This window comes from Trichophyton benhamiae, assembly GCF_000151125.1.
Source record: "Trichophyton benhamiae CBS 112371 chromosome Unknown contig01293.0, whole genome shotgun sequence".
NCBI lineage: Eukaryota > Fungi > Ascomycota > Eurotiomycetes > Onygenales > Arthrodermataceae > Trichophyton > Trichophyton benhamiae.
This window is the reverse complement of record NW_003315113.1, coordinates 99,788-122,501: the sequence shown is the minus strand read 5'-3', so window position 1 is coordinate 122,501 and position 22,714 is coordinate 99,788. Positions and strand designations below refer to the sequence as shown.

Below are 22,714 nucleotides of genomic sequence, written 5' to 3'. Positions count from 1 at the left end.
ATTTCATCCAAAGAGTTTGTTTAACTAGTCAGTACCCTTTTCTACCTCTAGTCAGGAAGACGCGCTTTTAGGCCGTGAGCTAGATAGTCAGTGGAAAGATCAAATTCTTGATTATCATTTGGCTATAATTCTTAAGATGGTCCAACTTCGAGCTATATAGAATTATTCAACCGGACTTCACAGCTTGTACCTAAGAAAAGGAGCCTAAAAGCGATATCTATATGGGTTCAATGACAAAAAGAGCCTCCTCTACCATCCAGAGACCGATGATCTAGCTTTGCAGAAACCGAACTGGCAAACATTCTGTCGTTTGCTTTGGGACACTTCGGCGAAGATAAGAGCTCCAAAGTTTTTTCTCGTATTATATTTATTAACTAGGACTTTGGATATACAATATCTAATATATATATAGACGTTACAGCACATTACTCCCCCCCCTGTTTGGCAGGTTTGGTGTTGCATTCAGAGAATCTGTTACTCCGTAGTCATCTTTACTATTTAATGCTCTACGAACCGCTTAATGACTGATAATTAATATCGACTAAACCAAACGTCTATACGACTGTCCAGTACAACAAACAGGACACTGATCCCGGTGGATATACTAACATTGGAGTAATTAATTGAGGCGGATAAGCTGCTTCTAACGAGAAGTTAAGTCGTTTCCTGAGCCTTGCCAACCGGGACGGCTTCTCTGAAAAGAACTTTTAAAACATCTTCTACTTATTGAGTAGAAGTAGAGGTCTCTATCTCCCCGTGTTAAGGGTAAATGAGATAAAATCTATAGAGTATATATACTCTTTTTACCTTTGGTGCATGTTTCAATAGATATTTTTTTTAAGACCCTGGGCTGTCTTTACCTAACTACTGCAGTCAGCCTGATATACCACGCACGTCCTTCACCTTCTATTCATCTGTCTTTTCTCCGAGTCCTCTCTCCATGCCTATATATCTAAATTTAAGCCTGTCGTTGTGACGTGTTATGCGAGGCTGAATATTAAACTTCCACCTTCGGCCAACCACCAACAGTCAATCCAAGCGAAGGGAAGATGTCGAATGACTTTCATCGTATTTGGGCATGATTGCTATGTAAGACCCCCGCATTTTCGATGCCAGGATGATAATGCAGGTCGTATTCATAATTAGTTACAGAGTCAGGAACTCAAGTTCATTAGCTTAGAAAACGTGGGAGAAAATGCAACCGTGCGCATAGGACGAGCAGAAGAAACCAAAAACCCTGTAGTGACAGATGCATCGTAGACAAGAAACGGCAGCATATAAGGGAGAGAGAGATTTGGGGGGGTATACGGAACGAAAAACCGAAGCGGAGAGAAGGGAAGAGACGACCAAGTGTCCTGACCAAGGGGTGTGTCTCTGGAATGCCTTATTAAAACCAAGTAGATGTATCAGAATAAAAAAAAAATGTAGCAACGCCAGGATGGAGACGCAGTGGTGAGAAAACGCTAAAGAGGCTGTGCAGATAATAAGCAGGACGGGGGGAGAGAGGCCGCTGTGATGGTGGTGTGGACGATGGAAGGGACATCTCCGAGTGGGCGCATACGGGTTGCAGGTGGGTATAAAGTCCGTATATCGCGCGTAAAGGGGAGATAGGAGAAGCGGTGTTCAGGTAGCCTCAACCACCATGCCCAAGCCCATATTTCTTCGGTTGGTGCTTGATGCTTTCTTTTTATTGAATCCGAACTTGGAAAGCTTCTTGACAAAAGTCTGCACTCGTGACAGCTGGCTGGCAGTTGTCGCAGCACTCGCAGAAGTGGCCGGTGGAGTGGAGGTACTAGTCGCGGCGGTGATATCGCTGGACGTGCTGGTAGTGGTCACTGTGGTTGCTGAGGTATTGGTGGCATCCGTAGAAGAGTTTGAGGAGCTCGACGAAGATCTCTCGTCGGAGGCCTGTGTTGCTACTGGCACCAATCCCATGCTCTGGCTGATAGGACCGGGCGTGCTTTCAGCATGTTGACGAATATCCGTTTCTGTAGGTGCGAGAGTCTCTGTATCACTGTCTTGGTAGCCCTGTCTGCCAGCCGTGCGACCTGCGAAAGGGTGTGGTGCATCTTCCGGCCGAGTTTGGAGGGAGGACTCAGGGGCTGCAGGCCCGGTTGGGGATGTGGACAGGCTGGTGCCATGGCTGACGCTGGGAACCTGGCAGTTCCGAGATGTATATGGATACGAAGGGTCTTCGACTATGATACCAGTCTCTGTATGCATAGGAGCAGATGTTGTCCGTCGTATTCCCATCTCCGGGGAAGGCTGGTCGGTAACAACGCTGGCGCTATTGGGAGCCACGGGGCCAGAAGTAGGCAGCAAGCTGGAAGATGGCAAGTCTGTCCGAACAAGCGGTCTACGGCGTCCAGATGATGCACTCTCTGGTGGGATACTGCTCCCAGAAGCATTGCCTTCGTCCACGGAGCCTATAGGCCGTTTATCTGGTGGGTGATCAGCCAGTTTGTGACGCTCATGTTCGTGCTGGGAGTAGCCCGGATCCGGCTCAGGAATGGCAGCACGCCGGACAGGCTGGCCCTGGTTCTTGACCCTATGATAGAGCAGGATACAGGCGTGTCGAAGGTGCACCAGCGTCGTAGGGTCGATTACTGGCCGGTCTGCCAGAGGTGACCCCGGACGTATAGGGGCCAGGGTATCGTCAAAATTGTAGTATCTCGATTCATCCACAACAGGCGCGGGGTGAGGAGAGATAAATGGGCGTTTCTATCAGACAGTCAGTCCACAATTCAGTGCAGTAAATTCGTACATTCGGCATATAATAATAATATTAACGGGAGGTGACAGGGGGGAGGAGGAGTAAAAACACACCGAACTGGTGAACTTGAAGTTGAACCGCCGCCGCATGGCAACATCCCACGCTTGCTGGGTCAACATTTTTCGCCTCTGGCAGCCAGTCCTTTGCCTGGCAGTAGGATGGACAGGTCAGGTTTATGTAGATCTGCCAGACAGAGCTTTTCTCGCGGTCTCTGGGTGCAACGACACGGGTTATAAGAGAAGATCTCTCGGGCTCGGCTTCGTGTTTGCAAGGGCGGTTTGACCGCCAACCCGAGGCTCGACGGCGATATTGGAGCGGCAGCAGAAGTGACAGCGGGAGCTCGGAAGTGATGGCCAAAGGGCGGGAGGGCGATATTTGGCCGAAGCGAGACAGCTCGGGGCTGGTGATGGCTCGTTGGCTAGCTTGCGGTGGTGCCGTGGACGAGACGAGCAGCGGGCGAGGACGACGGCGAGGATGGACAGAAGATCAAAGTCATCTTGAGCAGACGACGGGGCAGAAGACGAAGACGGAGAAGAAGAAAAGGGAGACAGCACAGAATAAGAACCTAAGACTCAGACAGCGGGTTGATCGTTGTGCGGCCGAAGGGAAAGGAAAAATGCGCGTCGATGGCCAGCGATGCACAGCTATGGCCGGGCGAGGTCGCTGTACCTCCACATGCATGGTGCGGTACCTCGGCCGCCCGCAAAAAACAGTGGCACGCGAGGTACCTCGCCATGGGGCCGGGGTCGCCCCTTTAAGCCGCAGCCATCGCCCGGCATAGTTCGCCATAGTCCCGCATAGCCCTTCTGCCCCAGTTGTTCGGCCATTCCGCGCTGCCAAAGAGGACATCTACATATACATGTTTACGGGGTCGCAGGTGAGAAGAACACTGGTCGACTGCAAAGTACTCCGTAAGTACATCGCTGGCCGGTCCTCTGCCTGATCTACATGATGGCTGCTTGTTCCACTTGTTCCACGAAAGAAACGGGCTGGTTAAACTAACTAGTTAATCACAATCTGTCCTACCCCTTAACGGCGCTATTGATACACAGCTTCTCGCCTGCATTGTGCGAATAGGAGTCAATGTTTGTACACAGGCTTGAACGCTAGCGACCCCACGCTATCTCCTTTGTTCCTGTGGTTCTTCCCCGTTCTTTGATAGTCGCGCGCCCCCTGTCTATATATATACATATATAACAATGGAGTCGTTAGTTAGGGCGTAAGGAGAGGGTCCATTCCAGAGCATTTCCACGGCTAGAGCGAGCGTCTAGACACAATTCGACGCCAGCGTTAAAGAGTGTAGCGGAATGTAGGCGCTTTATCGCCTAACTCGCTCAATTCCTGGTCACTCAGGCCCCGGGTTCCCTCTCGCTCTCGTTTAGCGTTGACCCGCTTGTAGGCCTCACGCAGGAAGATGGCTGATATCACTCCAGCAACCAAGAACCCAAGTTCAAGGGCGTGGCCAAGAGTGTACTTGGGTGCGTCTGGCGCTCGATAGAAGTTGGACGCCATGGCTAAGGGAGGAGGGTTAGTCGGTCATATTGCTAACAAAAAGCAAAAAGAAAAGGAACGGTACGCATATAAGGACAAAGGGGTCTCAATTTTTGGCTCACCTCCTGACATGTTGCCTGTTCCGATCTGGAATGCCATGCCCGCAGAACGTTTGTAGCTACCAGCAAGATTGTTGGCTAGCCATGTTACTGCACCGGGAAAAGCAGGATAAATGCCTATATGGGTGCAGGTTGTCTGTTAGCATGTTGCATCATACGGCTTGATTTCGGATCTTCACAGCTTACCGCAGATGGCGATGAAAACACCTGCATACACTACCCCTGGAACACCTCGTCCTGCAGCAGAGATACAGATGATGAAACCGATGCCAATCAAGCACATGCACCCAATGACAAAGGGTGAGCGCTTGCCACTTCTGTCAGAGTAGAAGGCGATTACAACGGCAAGTGTTGCTGCAGTCACGTATATAGGCACCGTTAGGAGCTGCGCTGTTGAGGTCTTGTACCCCAGGTCTTTGATGATACTCGGCAAGAAGAGTGAGGTTCCATACAGAGGGCAGATGATGCCCACGCAAACTGAGTCCCCTTGGTTAGCATTGACTAAAAAAAGCCCGAGGATAAAATACAATTGAAACCAGGGGCATACCGAAAAGTGATGCATAGACTTGCCAGTCTGTGAATACCTCCTTGATGTACTTCCATTTAAACTCCTCCGTCTGGACTACTCTCCTCCCCGACGAGCTAGACCCCTGATACTTGAGGCGGTGAATAACAAATTCCCGCTCCCTGGGAGTTAGGAACGATGCTGTTTCGGGGAAGTCTTCAAGGAAGAAGTATGCGCCAGCTGCCACAACAACGGTCAGGAGGCCCTCCAGAATAAAAATCCATCGCCATCCTTGATACCCTCCCACCCCGTCCATTTTCTACATCTCGTCAGCTAGGCCGGGATAAGTAATCCGAGAATAACTCACTGCAATAGCAAATGCCAACAGGCCAGAGAAAGCACCTGCAATGCTGGCAGCACTGAAAAACATGGCCTGCCTAAGTTGCACCTCGTGTCTGCAATACCACATAGTGATATAGTATGCAACCCCAGGGTATAATCCGGCCTCTGTTTGTGCTTATCAGCCTTCCCATTGCTCTCGTGAAGAGTACAGTCAAGTCCGACATGCTTACCGGCAACACCCAGGAAAATCCGAGCAATCAACAATCCTTTGTAATCCTGTACAATCCCCATCAAGGTCTACCTCGATATTAGCATAGACCACCATGCATCCTGATGTTTCACTGCCCTACCACAACGGTACCCCATGCAAGCATAATCGAGGGTAGATCTAAACAGTAGTTAGCATGTCTAACCTTCTTGCATTCACGCCCTATCAATAATAACGCATCCGACTTACAAAGTGAAGGGCGTAATCTCTTCAACAGGATATTGGACGGGACCTCAAAGACAGAGTATGTAAAAAAGAACACAGTTACTGTCAAGATATTTAGTTACGATCTGGTTATCAGTTGCATTGGGAATTGAAACTTACAGCACCAATTGAACTGGCCTCCTTTAAGGCCCAAGTCAACATCCAATCCCTCAATCTTCGCATTTCCAATATTACCCCTATCCAAGAATGAGAGCAGATAGAGGAGTGCTAGTGCTGGGATCAGACGCATGTCCATCTTCCTGATCACCTTCTTCTCGTTGATATCAGAGAAATCAGGCTCAGAGCTTGAAGTAGACCTCAACTCGCTGTCATGCTTCTCTGAGACATCAGGCCCATTATTCCGTTCAACATCCTCTCGCATCTCCGTCTCTGGCTGCTTTTCTGATATTCCCATTATTGTTCACGTTCACCTTTTGATATGGTCGGGTCGGAAACAGTGGCTAAAGGACAATTCCTCGAGGAAAGGGAAAACGAGAAAAGCAGACAGGATGTATAGGGGATTCAGGGCATATATACCCTGATATCCACACATCTTGCACTTCTACCGTCCAAGTCGCCCGCATCCCACCTTTTCTTCTTCCAAGTCGCAAGGATAAGGACATCAGTTTACCATGCGTCTCTTGGCCATGGTCGCCACATAGAGTTAATAAACTACCTCGGAATCTCCTCTTCGCCTGTCAAGCCCATGCACTCCCCCGCATATATGGAGTTGGTCGGCTATGGCCTTCTATCAGAACCGGTTTATCATGGAGGCAAGTAAGAAGTTACGAGAACTTGTAAGGACGCCAACGGTTGACCGCAACCGACAACCATACCACAGACGAAAGATCGGCCAGGTCCCAGGCTTAAAAAGGAGGCTAGATGCACGGTTTATTCCGAAGACCCCAGCTTCTGTAAAGTGGCACTGGTTGGGTGAGACGAGATGAACATTGCTGCTCGAAGACGCTTTCCGAGTGGTAGCAACTGTTGAAAGCAAGATTGCTAGTTAACTAACGAACTAGTTAGTTGTCCGCTGTTGCTTGTGGCACGCTTGATATCAAGCCAGGCGTGTCTACTATTATTGGGCAGGTTGTTCAAGGCCTCGGCAATCTTCTCAGGGACTAACCCTGCGAGGTCCCTGCGACGTAATGCAGGGAGGAGAAGAGCTCTCAGACGTATAACTCGGGCCGCATGTGCGTATTCAAAGCATTCTGACAAGGGTTCGTTGCCGACTTGTTTGTCCGCATTGCCAATGCTCAATAGTTAGACTAGTCAATGACCAAGCTAGATAGACCCGGTCATTATGCTTTCCAGCAGCCACTTCTCATTTCACGATTGAAGGCGAGGGTTGCTTATCTATTGACTTGGAAAAGAGAGCAATTCTTGTGTGACGATATTCTAGAGATGCAGCCTGCCAAATGTCATGCAAGAGCGGCGTACAAAAACTGCAAGGAAACTCCGGATTAAATTTGAGATCCGAGATATTATTGGAACGTTTGATCTGCATGGGATGAGAGCTTAAATATACTCAGTGGCTTTCCGTCTCCTAGATCTTCAGAACCAGCCTGGGGGTTAATGGTTAGTCTGTTGTGTTAGTTACTGATCCAGAAGACCCTGGGCATCATGTATGGAGAAAATACTTCAAAGTATTACATAGAACCTCACGCAACAAAGGGATCACCCAAACGAAAAGGTGTTTTCATACGGAGAACTCCATGCATATTTATTGTTCCATAGGATTAGTTAGATGTCCTTCCGGTACTCGCAATGCTGTAAGTCTGCGGGAGCATGTTCCTAACGTGTATCTCAAGCATTCCGCCTTATCCACCAGATGCAGGATATGTTCGGGGATCCCTCGAATGGGAATCCGCTATTCTGGCACTGTTCGAATATTTCGCGCATCGATGCAGCCTGTTTATCCGTGCCTGGGTTGCAATGGTGCTGATCATCACATAAATACTTATCTGTGCCACGAATACTCTGTAAGGATGATTTCGATACCCAATTCCATCGACTTCTTGAACGATACATCTCGTTCATATGAATCTGCACCAGTAATTTCATAACTAGGGGCATGCGATCGTCTTAATGACCATAGGCGATTCCAGTCGACAAGGTCTCTCTGATGATGCGCACATCGCTTTCTCCCAGCAATTCGATCGGACATTTGGCGCGCTTTGATATGTGGCAAATGACCCATTTCTGTCATGTGTTGAATGGGGAACCTCCAAGTTTAGGGTTGAAGATGGGGTAATACTCCATTCCCTGAGAATGCTCAAATCCCGTCTTTGAGTCTTGTTCACACCAGCTCTTGCTTCATCATAAAACGAGGCATTCGCCTCTTTGCGCGCCTCGTTGGTCCAAGGACAACCGAGACAATCATCAGGGCAAAAGCCACCAAGAAGAATATCCAGAGATAATGATACAGCCATGAAAGGACTGCAACGTCGTTTCCATGCCATGTGGATCCAGGGAAATGCGAAAAGAAAGTATATTCCGTTGTGTCGTACAGCTGCGACGGCAATATGGCAAGGCCGTGTGGCCCCTTGAAACTGGCTATATCATCTTTTGCACCCGTCTTCAATATTTCGAACCACGACAAGACAATTCCGCTAAAGAACATCGGCCCTGTGGTAAAGAATACTGTTACATACTTACTGACGTACCACCGGTTGTGATCATAAAGGCTTAATGCAGCTTTTATCATCAACGGGTGACCGGGAGAGCTCGCCATCAGGTCGTTGCTGACACCATAAGGCCATGTTCGCGGTACCCATGCCGGGAAATCAAGTAGTGGGCGAATATCACGTCGACATCCTATATCCATATCCATGTATATTCCACCATAGTGCCAGAGTAGGAAATATCGCAGCGCATCCACCCGCTGAATCCCATATCTATACCCATCATACGTGGCTAAAAACCATTTAAAGTTAGCCTCGATGAAATCGCGAGCTTTTTCGTCGGTCCAGAAGTAGTGCTGATATTCCGGGAGCAGAACTTGACAAGAGTTATAGGCGTCTCTCCAGATTTCCGGAAATTCTGGGGTACTATAAGTTCGGTGTATGATTCTTGGTATTGGCGTCGCGTCTTTATCCTTCAGGAGGGTGACATTGTAGGTTGGCTGATTCTTGCTGATGGCATCCTCGAGTGCCTTCACATAGCCTTGCGGCAGGTCGTCTAACGATATGGAGTTTCGACTCAATGCTAAGTTTAGGGAATTGTACGAATGTATCAGGGACGCACAAGTGTACAGGAACAGTAAAACAAGAGAGACTAAAAGGGGGGCATTCCAGACGAAATCAAGCAGACGAAAGGGTAGAGTACGAAGCAGTCTCCTTTTGCCGAAAAGATAGCCCACAAGAGACATCGTTACAAAACCGCGAAAACTGCTGAGCTCTGCTTTATGGCCTGCAAGAGACGAGGCTCCCTCTGCCGCTTATATATAAAAACTTCCATGCTGCGAGGGGAAGAATTTGGGCTAGAGAGTGAAAGGATTAGAGCATTCCTCTTTTGTCCCCACTGAGCGGACGCAGAAAGGAGCAGCCTGTAGGAAAGATTTCGGTTCCCCTTGGTTCCTTATTCGGTAGATTCCAGGTCCCAAACTCTCTATTTAGGCTGTTTTACTTGTTCGAGAACATGGCGCGCTGCTTAATTACAGCAAGACCCTGGGTCACATGGAGTTGGAACGGGTCTCTTTTTGGAACGCTCCGTATATGGGGTATGTCATTCGCACCCTGCTTCATAACCGCTTCTTACTGGCTCAGGAGGTCAAAGATGGCAGATGGTTGTGGCGCGAATTTGCAGGAAGGTTTAATCTTCCGGATACGGTAGAGTTAACTACCGTCAAGCTGGCTTGTTTCTTTTGCGACTGCCTGGGGGACGAGTCCTGTAAGCAAGTAAGCATGCCTAAGTAGATTTGAGACAGGGTAACTTAAATTTATAACGGCTATCCCAGCTCAATAATATGTGCGTCCATATGTGCAGGCAGTAAATTAAACAGCACTCGCAGTATATGCAGGCCTAACACTTTCTCCTGACGCAAGGCCGAACGCTCCATGAATGGCTGGCGAAGAAAAAGCTTGCAGGCCGATGGCAAAGTTTATTTGAACAGCGTCTTCGCACTAACGAGCTAACTAGCTAACTAATTGGCTAGTCAGGCAACTTATGCAGCTTCTCACACTGCAGCAATTGGCCAGTCTTTCAGGTAGACAAGAAGAGCTGAAGAGACGACTTGCACGAATCCACCCAGAGGACTCGGTCGCATTCAATGCGAGCGCATGCAACCGTAGGCGAGGCTCTCAAAGAAACCACTCAAGGTTAGCCGTTGCTTGGGTTCTTTGCTCGCAAGAGAGGCTGATGAGGGAGATTAGTTACATGCTACCTCTCGGAGACATAGTTTGTTTGGTGTCTCTCGTATTCGCGCTGACCTCGCCCAACTAGGCAATCTTACTCGAGTCACCGGCATCCTCTGCAGGACGCAATAATACAGACAACGGATGGCTGACGGGACACACAGCGCAGGGTGTAGGATTGGTAGGAAGCTGCACAGTCGGAAATACGGCGATTGTTGGTTTTTCTGTAAGGACTATGGTCGAGTGGTTTTCGCCTGGGTGTACGCATGCTGAATACGCGTTCTGCGGCTAAGGCACAGCAAGTTAAAATGGTCGAAGCCCTTGTTGTAGCTTGAAGCGCATTTAGCTCTAGTTAAGTATATGCCGGCTATTTTTAGGAAACCCTGTGTTGCGTAATCGCATAGAGAGCGAAACTCTTCATTGCAGGGCATTTGGCATCGCATGCAGGTTTATGTAATATCGATGAGAGATGTCGAGGAGATAACGTGAGGCAGTTATCTGAACCCATACTGTTGACAAGGGAATGAAAGAGTTGGTCCATCATGCGAGATCAGCTGAGGTGTGTTGTTGTTGAATACATAAAAGTCTAGACTGTATGGGGCAATAGTGCGCGCTTCAATCATGACAAGCTCCAAATCGACGGGAACTAGTTATCCTGGAAGAGAGAGAAAAAAAAAAAAAAAAAAAAAAAAAAAAGGGAATCCACCTATGCCAAAAAGAATATTCAGAATAGAAGGGGAATCGTAGAGCAGTTGGATGCTCGGTGATAATATCAAAGCCAAAATAAGCAAGAAGAAAATTGTGCATACCCAATTACGACGCTGCTGACGTCGATACTCTCACCACGCGGTGATGTCGTCTACCTCCGCTTCGCCGAAGGTGCTACTTTTCGTGAGCTTACCAACATGGTCACCAGCAGGATTCGCATCTGTTTCTGAAGGAGCCATGATATCAGGTAGAACTTCCCTGAAGAACTCCAGGATGTATCTGTTCACCTGCTCGAACTGCAGCAAGAAAGCGTCGTGCCCCTCGGGGCTGTCAATATTTTTTAGCCGTGAATCCGGAATCCCATCGGCGATTTCTTGCTGTTCGGCGAAAGTGAACAAGCCATCGCTTTCAATCCCAAGGACAAGGGCGGGCTGCTGTATTTGGGCTAACGCATCTTTTACGGGCGTCTGAGACGTCTCGTCTGCTCGATGTCTCGAAACATCATGTGTATCCAGTTTACGGGTAATTGCAATATAACAATTGCTGTCAAAACGCTTGACAAATTTCTCTCCCTGGTATCGCAGATAAGATTGGGCAGAGAAGTAGGTTGCAGGCCGCTTGGATAGTTCCAGAGATGCAACAGAGCCCGGAGATGCAGGAGTTGGTGCATGTGCAGTGTATACAGCTGCACCCGTAAATTGAGGATCAGTGAACTGAAGCTCTGTCAGTGGTTTAGGTGTCTGAGCTCCACTTGACGGCCGGGATGGCCGTGTGCTCTTATGGCCATCATTATGGACTGCCCAATGCTCGTTGGGCGGAGTTGGCAGGCGCTGGGTGCCGTTGATGTTCTGCCGTTTCGATGGATCAGGCACATTCCGGCCAAATCTAGATTCAAACGAATTTCGGCTACGGTATGTCAGCAACGCTGACATACGAGCAGCACCGAGCCCCGTGGCAGGGGGATCACTAAATGCGTAGTATCCATCCTCATATTTTGGATCGCTATAGATGCTCTGTCTCTGTGCTTCACCCCAACTTATACCCCACGCAGAGTGCCGACTTGACGTCGCGATTGGCACAATACACCGAACATAATCCTTGCCGAAGTAAGCATATTCCAACGTGAGCATTCCACCCATGGAGCCGCCAACTACGGCAGCGATCTGACGGACGCCCAGATCATCCAATATAATTTTGTGGAGGCTGCATTGACCGTTAGTATCAGTCCAGCTGTTTAAAGTTATGCTCCCCGTGGATGATTAGCTTACTTGACGTCGTCTCTTATCGTGGTCAATGGGAACTCTGGTCCATATAACCCCCTTGACTTGTCACCATCCTTGTACGTGACTGCACTAGCCGTACCATATGGGCTACCCAGACTGTTCAAACAGATGATGAAGAATCTAGTAACGTCAAATGCCTGGCCAGGACCGCCGAGCAGTGGGCCCCACCAGTCACTGACATCTGCACTTCCACTTAAGGCATGACAGACTACTAGAGCGTTATCTCCCGTCGGCGAAAGCTTGCCCTTGGTTGTATATGCCACAGGAACATTATACAGTGTAACACCAGATTCAAGGGTGAACGAAGGGACAATCGCAATTGATTGGTCGGTTATCAGTTTCGAAAAAGGGTTCTCAGGCTGACATGCCACTCTCTCTACGGGATTTAGTAGCTGTTCACCCTCCACAGTGGGTGTATAGGAAGTGTGGTATATACTGACGGAGCTTTGGTTGGTGGGGAGTCTGTTCCCCGCATTCAGCCATCCTGCAGGCGCAATGTGAATCAGCACTGCGAGTCGGAAAAACGGGCGCCAATTGATGAAACAGCCAACAAGCCAACAAGCCCGTTGAATTAGCGTATACCAAGGTATTTAATACGACAGCGCAAGGAGGAGAAGAGAGAAGAAGAAGAGGATATAGTGACGTTGGAGTTGAAGTTGAAGTTGGATGTTCTTTTTTTTTTGCTCTTCCTTTTTCTCCCGCTTTCAAGATCGCGAGGGCTGACGCCACCGCCTACCAATCAGGAAACGGCAGAATTAGGTAAGCCCCGCTCGCGGATCTTTGTTATTCCATTCCGGATGGCTATTGCCGGAATTGGAAGGAACCTTACGGCAGTTTAATATTCAAACGATACTACTGGTGCCTATCTGGTTAAGGTAGCCCGTATTGGATGGGATTTGAACCTCGTAGTATCGAACTTGATCATGAGCCGAATATGCTACCATTTCTCCATAGCCATGAGGTGGTATGATTGTCATTCTACGCATCAGAGTCAGCCTCTACTTACCTGACGGTAGTATGTAAGTATGTATGGATGACCCTAACTAAATCATCTATAGGATTTGGGCCTTTATTTGCTTGTTACTTTCGCCTTTGAACTTGACGTCGTTGGATATTCTAGCAACCGGAGAAGAATGTTATACATAATAATATTATACAGTAATAAGACATAATCATGGACTCATCAACATCGTAATAATACTCGGACACATGCACCGAACATCAGGAACGGAAAGTTGGATCAAGATTAGAGGGTGGTTAGGGACGGCTGGGTGCTGTCGTAAAGATCCTCACCCTCGAGCTTCTGATACTTCAAGCAGCGGGGAGGTGAAAGTGAAATTTGTGACATAGTCTCGTCCATAATAGGGTCGAGGTAGTCATCATCATCGGAGTAATCGGTGTCAGTGGGTTCGGCTCCAGCAGACATGGCAGCAACAACGTTGAGCACCCATTGCATTTCAAGTAGTGCAACATCTGGCAGCAGCAATTCTTTAGGATCCGCGGTCTTCATTAAGATAAGGTCGCCGCTGAAAATTGGCTTGTCGGTGTAGACGTTAAACAATTTAACTTTATTAGACCCTTCATTACCAACGTCTCTAACATCCCCAATTGATGGCACGCTAGGTCGCATGGATAGCCTCACCATCGGGGAATTATTTGCACGCGGTAGCCAAAAAAACTGGAGGGTAAGCTCCGTCTGGTCCTCATTAATACCGATAGGTTTCAAGGCAAAGTATGACCTTCCGTGGTAGCTGTGAGCGCTTGGGGAAAGAGAAAGCAAATTGCGCGGTGTTTTCGTGGTTTGTCTAACTGCTTCAAACCATGCATTTACTTTTTCTCCTGGCCAGAAGAACTTTAGAGTTTTCCAGATGTTATAATACTTGCCAACCACAGCATCGGACAGGAGATGGCGCATCGAAAGTGGGAATATGTGAGCAACTTCAACTGGAGCTCCGGCCTTGGTGATTATGCATTCTTCGTTGTCACGTTTGCGGCACTGTAGCGCTTCTGGTCAATACAGCGACAACCAAGTTTATAGTGAAGATTGACAAACATTCTCAGCCTCACATTTTGATCTAGCTTCGATCAGTTCACGAGCTCACGAGAGACGTCTTCTTCGTTGAAGAGCTTGTCAAGCTCATTCAAGAGTTCGTTCCGCTCGGCGTTGAGGAGCTCGGTGGCTAGGATATGGGGAGTCTGGGAGTCCATAGTCGGCAGCAACAATTCGAGACCGAAATACCGGAAGAGGTGAATGGGGATGGCTGCTAGTTGGCAAGAACTTCGTCACTTCGGCGCTGTGAGGCTACCCTAAAGTAGGTTTGGTTGCTCGTAGCTTGTAGTTGAGCCCCAAATTCCGGGGCGGGGAAATACTGTGATTGGGTCCGCGTGTTCACCAATCAGCGAGCACCACCAAACAAACAACAACCAAATATTCGCTGCCTTTGGCTGGCTGGGCTGGTATACGTGGTATACGCGACGACGGAGTGTCGATATGGCTGAGTATCAAAACGCTGAGCAAAAAGGGGGAGGGAGACCCCTGGTTGGCAGCGGAGAGAGTCGTTATATCATTGACAATAAGTTGTCAAGTGTGTATTGGGCATATAACGTTGCTCGACAATTAGGCATATAACTGCCTAGCAAGGAGACGTTATTCACTTCATCAGATCAACATAGAAGTGAAGAAGAACTGTTGATCGCACAGACAGCCACGAGGTGCAGAGCAAGGATCCAGCGGAGGCCCGCTAAGATACAGCCACAAGACTGTCGGTTCTATGGGATGCCTGGTAGTTAGTTAACTGCTGGAGTAGGAAGTTGGATATACTCTGAGCTTCTGCAACTCCATCAGCAGCCACAGGACTTCGGGATATCAGATGAATCGACTTGGATGATTCACCTCATCCTCTAGTTGGTCAGAGCAGGCAAGACATTTGCTGGTTATCGATTATAAGGTTCATTAGCGATCTGTTGCTCCCCCCCCCTAGACGTCTCATGCTCACTGGTTATCATCCTTGACAGAATCCAGTTCCTATATTTCTCTGCATTATCCATACCATTAGTTAGTTGCGGCCCCGAGAGGTCCTCAAAACGGCTTCCGCTTGCTGTCGATGCAAGATTCCCTTGGGACAAAACACCAAGTCTCCGTGCCGTAACTAATCAACTAGTCGCTCGTGCAGCCCCTTGAGCCCTTTGGGCCGGTCTGCCTCCAGCCACATTTCCAGCGGCGTTTGTTCTACAAACGCCTCAATGTAGAAAGGCTGCAGACTATGGAGTATCTCCGCCGCAAAAGCTTCTTCCCCTCGATCGCTCTCACAGAAAGGAAACAAAAACAGGGCTTGCTAACTAAACTCGTCTAAAAAAAATTATTCGTGGCTACGCCAAAAAGCCCCTGGATGGACGATGGGAAGCACTTCTACGCTCTTATTGGTTCGCACAGATTTTGAGGCACATTTTACCTCCAGTTTCATGTTTATCTCGTCCATCTCCCAACCTCCAATGCGCCGCCTAAGGCGCCCGGGTGGATGATAGTGGAGGGAATATCAACTGAAAATCATCGTTCGAGACAGCAAGAACAGCAAACGGATCAATCGTCCTTACCATTATTTCTTATTTTATTATTTTTTTTTTTTTTTTGGCTCTTCGATGCTCTTTGGTGGGAGCTGAACTTGATATGTATCAAAGTCTCTTTTTTTTTCGTCCTCCCGAATACTCGGGTCAGTGTTAGTTCAAAACACAACCGACAATCAAGTTCTGCAAAGATACGAATAGAAGACTGGGTGAAGGAAAAAAGGACTTCCTGGAGACTGTCTAATCCAACAATTCGGACAGCCCGTTTCCGTTTTCCATTCTATTTTATTCCTTTTCCCCCTAATCTGTCTTCTTAAAATAGAGACGTCACTTTATCCGTGTCAAAAGTGGCCAGGCCCGTCAAGACTGCCAAATATATCAAAAGCAAACGAATTCTACTCGACTAGCTACGCCCTGCTTTGTCATTCAGTTTGGGCTCGTTGGGGTAGTTCCTTGACGATCTCCTTACGAAAACATTGGACTTGATATCTATTCTCCAGAAATGCTACTGGCCCTTTTTTTCAGGTGGAGTTGTGAGGTTGTTGATCACCACCACCACAGTGTCACTTCTATCGGAAAGCAATATGGAAGTACCACTCAAATATGGAGTAACTACCTTTGGGGGGGGAGTGGAGAGGGAGAGAAGAGGCCAGACCTTTTGGCAATGGTCTCTATCACATTCAAACACCGCTACTTCGAGGGAGAGATGTGCCGGGCTTGAATGTTTACTAGCCGTTATCAATCAGTCAACCGAGCCCCCGTTGTACTCACCTTGCCCTACTCCGTACAAAATGGCATAACTACAACAAAAGGATCGGGACATGGCTGGGCCGAGGTCACTCACGATTCAGGGTCCAACTGTACCTGCTGCATCTCCCTGTTTGATGTCAAGCCAGAGTAGCTGTGTTACACCGATCGCCCGTTTTTACTATTTTCTTCTTTCATTCTGACCCCTACCTTCTTTCCCTCATTTGTCTAATTCTTTTAAAACTAAGCAATTTATGCAGGCTGCCGTTATCTACATACATACAACCCGAAGTATCCGTCCGACGTCCTCTTGAATTGATTTCTGCAGAGTTGCGGACCAGACTGAAGAGCGCCTTTTCGTTGTTTTCACACTGCTTTGTTCACCGACCATTCCTCACAGAAAAACCTCCTGAATAGTGGGTCGTTGGCTGTCTTGCACCTCTGCACACTTTAACTCGACCGGACAAACGCTAAGAACGCTCAATCTTTCATCTCCCTAGTCCGACGACTAGTTTACAAGACGATAGGACTCAGATTCAACAGCAGAACGACCCACTCTCTAACCCTGGGCTTACGGATGTGGCTTTGGGGGTCCAAGCTGACTTTCTTCCGAGTACTTTCCAACACAGCTGCCCCCATTTCCCTTCATTCCCCTTGTGCTTGGGCCATTTAAAATGGTATATATCAACTATTTCAGATCTATAAAGAGGGTTCTGCCTCTTTTATACTTGATCCAAGGTTCAATGGCCTTTCTATGTGTCTTCCCTTCCATTGGTCTGTTCGCCTTATTGTCCTTAAAAAAGGCAATATTACCTTGACAAGGGAACTGTTTTCTTTCGAAGTCTCTTGACTTGACTGTGTACCCTTCCGATTTTTGACCTACATGCAAGATAACCGTTGCATGTCAGGGACCAAGCAGAACAAGAGAGGTTTCTGCACGTTCCCGTTCTGAAAAAAAAAAAAAAAAAAAAAAAAAAAACGAAGACGAAGAAGAAGAAGTGAAAAGGGGGAAAAGAAAAGAAATCCAGAAAATAAAATAAAGGTTAAAAAAAGGGCAAGGTGAGGCATGCGATAATCTATATATTCATATAATAGGTATGCCGAATGATGTGCGAATTTAAAGTACTGTGCTTATCCTTCCTCACCAGACAGAATTATAATTCTGCAGCCTTCTTTCCAGAGAGAAGTTGTTTTTACAAACACGTTTCCCCGTCACCTGTTGATATACTTGACATACCCGGAAGACCCGCCCCAAAAAAACACATCCAATTCTCAACCTCTTCTCCCTAAGGGCCTTTCAAAACCTGTTCCACAAAGGGTCATGAGCTCGGCTGCAACGACGCGTGTAATACAAGTACTTTGATCCCTTGATAACTAAATTTTCCTCGGGTTCAGGAGTGCGTTGTCTTCCGTCTACGGGAGTATCGGGAACTAAGGACTTGCAAGTCTATATCAAGGAGCTATTACCCCGTTGACCTAGGGCCCTTTTTACTAAACTCAAGGCAATTCATCTATTGTTCGTGAAATTGTACAAATACCTCCTTAATCCCCTCTCCCTAAGCCTCATATCATTCCCTTTCTACTTTGATATACCCCTTTGAGCCCAACGTTCTTGCCAACCTCCCTTTAGCACTCACACATTCCACCACCAATGGCGCCTGGGAAACTTGTGGACGCGGAGCCATGCTCAGTACCTGATAGTCATCTGTTGGAACAAATATCGGACGATGTCGACCTAGTCAATATCATGAAGGCAAAGATAGCCAAGTCCGGTTCGCAGGCACCACATCTCAACAAGGAGAAAGATAAATCGAACTTTCGACAATACGACAAAGCTTGCGAGAGGGTCAAGGAATTTTACCGAGAGCAACACGAGAAGCAAACAGTGGCGTACAACATTGAAGCAAGACGACAGTTCCAGTCGAAAGTCCGCGCGCGCATGACGGTCTGGGAAGCAATTGAGAAACTCGACACCCTTATTGATGAGTCAGACCCAGATATTTCACTCTCGCAAATTCACCATCTACTTCAGTCAGCAGAGGCCATTAGGCATGATGGAAAACCACGATGGATGCAGCTAGTTGGCCTTATCCATGACCTGGGAAAGCTTCTGTTCTTCTTCGGGGCTCAGGGTCAGTGGGACGTTGTTGGGGATACCTTTCCAGTTGGCTGCGCATTCGACGAACGGATCATATATCCAGAGACATTCGCCAACAACCCGGATTCGACTCATGAGGTTTATAGCACGAAGTTTGGCATATACAAACCGAACTGTGGAATGTACAATGTCATGCTCTCATGGGGTCATGATGAATATCTTTACAATGTTGTGAAAACGCAATCAACCCTGCCAGAGGAAGCGTTGGCCATGATAAGATACCATTCATGTTATCCTTGGCACACCGAAGGAGCCTACAAAGAGCTCATGAACGAGCATGACCATCGAATGCTCAAGGCCGTGCAGGAGTTCAATCCTTACGATCTATACAGTAAGAGTGATAAGATCCCAAATATCGAAGATCTCAAGGTACGTCTACCACTCTTTGAGCTTTGAAGAACTACCTACCATATTGGCCCTTTGTTCTAACTGTCAATTTATTCACAGCCCTACTACCTCGAACTCATCGACGAATTTTTCCCAAATCGAGTCATTAACTGGTGATGAAGTAGCTTACTTCGTTAATCTAACCAACCCCTTTCCACCTCCGTTTCCTTTGTCTCTCAAAAGTATTTTTTTTTATTGTTTTACGGGGTATTTTTCCTTTCTTTCCCACTTCTCATCTCTTCCTATTCAAATGTTCTCCATTCACCCAGCTTTACCACTTTTCATCGCATGTTTAGATGTTTTGGAGTTCCTTGCTTCCTTTTTCTCGTATTAGACAAAAGGCTTTGTCAGTTTTTTTAATGAGCGAACTAGGGCACTCTATGATAGATATACAGGGGAGGAAGGCAGGCTAGGCTGTCTGTACGGTGGAGGTTAGTTCTAATGTTATAATCTCAAAATTAATAGATCTCCTTTTTGACAGGATAGGATTTTATCGGCAATCACAACTGGTAATGTGAGATGGATCTGTCTTGCATGGAATGGAGGTTATTTTACCTCGATAAACATTCATCCCCCCTTGTGGAGCAGATCTATAACCGATTTTCCCGCTGGCCAAAGCATTATATTAGTATGAAAACCTGCAGCTCATTATTGAAGAGGCCCAGAATATGCGGATGTTCAGCCAAATCTCACAAGTTCCTCGAATATAACGGAATAAACAACCTCGCCAGTATGTCGATATTGTATGGCGGGGTCAACGATCGTGAGTCGGGAAAACCTGCATGAATAACCAGTAAATGCAGGATATGATTCGGCTATATCAGAGAAGATAAGACAAGGTCGATACTTGGGGGTCAAAAGAAAACTAACGGCTAATGATACACCACTCCGGCGCAGAGGAACATATGCGCGATGCGCGATCGGCGTGATTTTCAAATTCCGGAGGGAGCTGCCTAGAAATGTAAGCAGATAATTATTCAATATTCGAGCTTCATTTCCTATATCGGAGGTGCAAGTATAAAAATTAAATACCTGTGAAAGTAACAGACAATTCGGACGACACTTCGGCTTGGCCCAAGCCTTGCAGGACGGATGGTCGCAGTCGGGCTTTGATCAGATAGGAGTACGCTCTCAGCCGGAATCGGATTGTTTTATGATCGGCTTTTCTTTCTAGGCTATTATTATCCCGTCCAATACGGATAATGAAAATTCTCAAGGACACCTGCATCGGATTTAGATGAAGACTGGGTCAATCATCTCAAAGCAGACTGACAGGTGAAAACTCAGGCAGTGATTAGCCGACAGGAGAGCAAGGTGCCGTCTCATCATCACTGTCATCTAAAGCCCAGCTTCTTGGTAGCCGTGTATCGGAGAATTGAATAATGTTTTGGTATTCAGCCTATTGATAGCCTAGCCATATTTCAAAGGTGACGGCTTCATTCGGCCTCAGGGGCCAAGAAGACACCGCTTTTCCATTAGTTAATGACTCCAGTTGACGAGCAGCCCTTTTGGAGCAGCCCGGGTCTGGCTGGGGAATTCGTGAAGGGGGGAACCCCTGAGATGCATATATTCCGGGTGAGTTATGCTCGTCCAGTCCAAGTCTCGCAAGTCTGTCCAAATAAAAAGTAGTCAGTCCCGAATAGCTAGGGTTGCCTAACTAGTTAACTAGCCGTCCCGGCCAAGGAAGAAGCTAACTACCAACTTCACCGCCACCGGCTTGCTTGCTTCTCGAAGGCCCTTGAACCAGGTTTTCTTTTGATGTCGTCTGGATGTTTGTTTACTCTTTTCCGCTCTCGAAGCGTCTCCGTGTGGAGATTGCCGCTGGCACGTGACCATTCCGAAATCCTCGATGGAGCGTCCAGGATATAAAAGTCGGCGAATCCTCCGTGCTAACGCTTAACCAGCAGATGGACGACGTGCAGAGCCATAACGGACCATCCAGCCTGGCCAAGTGGTCGTCTTGCCTGTGTTGTTCGCGCTGCAACGATGCTGACTTCAAAGTCGTGGCTGAATGCATACATCCTGACATTCAACTGTGCGAGAAACACCATTGATACCCAGGTATTTGCCTCTCACCTATTTGATGGCCTTCCAAAGGACTCCGATCCAGTCAGTTATCCAGAGGTCTTGGTCTTGTCGCTGCAAGAAATCGCACCCATCGCGTATGCGTTTCTTGGCGGACCATTTCTCGAATGGTATTTTGATGCGTTTAGACTGGCTGTTGACCTGGCGACACCTGAGGATCAGCGATACCAGAATGTCATGACGAAGAATGTGGGGATGACCGCCATCATGGTATTCATTCGAGATGATTATGTTGACCGCATAGCATGGAAGGAGGAAGCAGAGGTTGGAGTTGGAGTCCACCAGGCTGGCAACAAAGGCGCTGTTGGGGCAAGAATAGGGTACCAAGTGGACTATGATAGTGAGGACCAGCTTCCCTTAACGTTTGTCTCATTGCATCTTGCTCCAGATGAAAGTGCAATAGATCGGAGAAATCAGGATTGGAAAGATATATGTCAGAGACTTGTCTTTACTGGTTGCGATGTGGCGGGTCAATCGGGGCGTCAACATCGACAATATGACGAAGAGGGAACGCCTTTAATCGCAAACTATCACGGGTCAGAAAGGGGCAGTGGAATGTACTCGCCGAACACGTATCTATTTGTAGCCGGGGACTTTAACTATCGCACATCACATAGAGACCCTCAACCCGGCGATATACATGCGTTTCCCCAACCCACAAATGACACAAGCAGTAGGAACCATTATATGCACCTGCTAGCTCATGACCAGCTCACAAGAGAGCGACTAGCAAACAGAACTATGCATCATCTCTCGGAACGACCCATTACATTCCCTCCGTCCTACAAATACTCTCTGGAAGCCCGAGAGGGTAGTCTGCACCATCCTGAGGAGGGGTTCAAGTGGGCTAAGAACCGGTGGCCCAGCTGGTGTGACCGCATCTTATACCTAGAAAACCCATTTCCAGGAGACGAGTCTCAAAAAGTCCAAGTACATCATTACGGCATACTACCGCTTTTCCAGACTTCAGATCACCGTGCTGTTGTGGTATCTCTTTCAGTCCCTCTCAAGACTCCGCCCGCCCTCCAGGACTCCTCTGCGATTTCTCCTCCTTTTGACATTGATCATGATTGGCGAAGCAAGCGTTTAATTGCTAGAAAGAAGGAAATTGCCGTAGGAACTATGGCCTATCTAGCTCTAACTTGGGAGGGCAACGGCTTGATATTAGCAGCGATTTTGGGGATTGCTGCTGGATACTTCACCCTGTATGGTCTCGAATAATACCTCTAATCCCGTGAGAAGAGGTGTAACCTTTCCCATTCTTGGATGCCTGCTCAGATATTAATAAAAAGACTTATAACCGGCTACTGGATCGGCTTTCGGAACAGACTTTTAAAATCAAGTCCCTCCTCTTTCTGCATGTCCGCAATATCTTGCAATTTATAGTCGCATTTTCTATGGGCCCCATTTATCAATTTAATCTGGTCATTTGAATCCCCCCCTATGTTGGGAACAAGCAGCTGAAAGCACATCGAACGTATGATACATGCTTTGGCCCGAGTTCAGGGCCTATTATACCTCGCGGCCTGGGATGCTATGGAGACTTTAGATGGTTTCCAAAACGTGACTCCACATATTTAATTTCCAAACCGCTCCAAACGTTTCACCCCTTGTCAAAACAAGTCGCCTTTACAAAAACGAGGGTCGAGCTACTTACCGATCCTTGGGACGGCAAAGTAAATATTTACAAACATGCCAATCGCCAACCTTATTATCAGCCACTCC

The 22,714-nt window shown here is 47.6% G+C and overlaps 8 protein-coding genes across 8 annotated transcripts; 2 read left to right on the top strand and 6 right to left on the bottom strand.

The window, feature by feature from the left end:
- Positions 1-1,623: 1,623 nt before the first annotated feature.
- Positions 1,624-2,892, bottom strand: ARB_03986 (uncharacterized protein; the record flags this gene model as incomplete). Its single annotated transcript, XM_003017064.1, has 2 exons — positions 1,624-2,721; positions 2,827-2,892. 2 exons carry the CDS (start codon positions 2,890-2,892, stop codon positions 1,624-1,626), a joined length of 1,164 nt encoding a protein of 387 aa, XP_003017110.1.
- Positions 2,893-4,063: 1,171 nt separating this feature from the next.
- On the bottom strand, positions 4,064-5,318 carry ARB_03985 (uncharacterized protein; the record flags this gene model as incomplete). The annotated part of the gene is made up of 5 exons (XM_003017063.1): positions 4,064-4,287; positions 4,387-4,500; positions 4,570-4,884; positions 4,931-5,207; positions 5,256-5,318. The coding sequence occupies 5 exons, from the start codon at positions 5,316-5,318 to the stop codon at positions 4,064-4,066; spliced, it is 993 nt and encodes a 330-aa protein (XP_003017109.1).
- A 463-nt stretch (positions 5,319-5,781) lies between these two features.
- Positions 5,782-6,117, bottom strand: ARB_03984 (uncharacterized protein; the record flags this gene model as incomplete). Its single annotated transcript, XM_003017062.1, has 1 exon — positions 5,782-6,117. The coding sequence occupies one exon, from the start codon at positions 6,115-6,117 to the stop codon at positions 5,782-5,784; it is 336 nt and encodes a 111-aa protein (XP_003017108.1).
- Positions 6,118-7,662: 1,545 nt separating this feature from the next.
- On the bottom strand, positions 7,663-9,072 carry ARB_03983 (uncharacterized protein; the record flags this gene model as incomplete). Its single annotated transcript, XM_003017061.1, has 2 exons — positions 7,663-7,824; positions 8,008-9,072. The coding sequence occupies 2 exons, from the start codon at positions 9,070-9,072 to the stop codon at positions 7,663-7,665; spliced, it is 1,227 nt and encodes a 408-aa protein (XP_003017107.1).
- A 1,824-nt stretch (positions 9,073-10,896) lies between these two features.
- ARB_03982 (uncharacterized protein) lies at positions 10,897-13,025 on the bottom strand (the record flags this gene model as incomplete). Its single annotated transcript, XM_003017060.1, has 4 exons — positions 10,897-11,995; positions 12,034-12,556; positions 12,631-12,780; positions 12,905-13,025. The coding sequence occupies 4 exons, from the start codon at positions 13,023-13,025 to the stop codon at positions 10,897-10,899; spliced, it is 1,893 nt and encodes a 630-aa protein (XP_003017106.1).
- Positions 13,026-13,294: 269 nt separating this feature from the next.
- ARB_03981 (uncharacterized protein) lies at positions 13,295-14,256 on the bottom strand (the record flags this gene model as incomplete). The annotated part of the gene is made up of 2 exons (XM_003017059.1): positions 13,295-14,055; positions 14,151-14,256. 2 exons carry the CDS (start codon positions 14,254-14,256, stop codon positions 13,295-13,297), a joined length of 867 nt encoding a protein of 288 aa, XP_003017105.1.
- A 3,754-nt stretch (positions 14,257-18,010) lies between these two features.
- On the top strand, positions 18,011-18,913 carry ARB_03980 (uncharacterized protein; the record flags this gene model as incomplete). The annotated part of the gene is made up of 1 exon (XM_003017058.1): positions 18,011-18,913. One exon carries the CDS (start codon positions 18,011-18,013, stop codon positions 18,911-18,913), a length of 903 nt encoding a protein of 300 aa, XP_003017104.1.
- A 1,977-nt stretch (positions 18,914-20,890) lies between these two features.
- ARB_03979 (inositol 5-phosphatase, putative) lies at positions 20,891-22,210 on the top strand (the record flags this gene model as incomplete). The annotated part of the gene is made up of 1 exon (XM_003017057.1): positions 20,891-22,210. The coding sequence occupies one exon, from the start codon at positions 20,891-20,893 to the stop codon at positions 22,208-22,210; it is 1,320 nt and encodes a 439-aa protein (XP_003017103.1).
- Between the last annotated feature and the right edge of the window lie 504 nt (positions 22,211-22,714).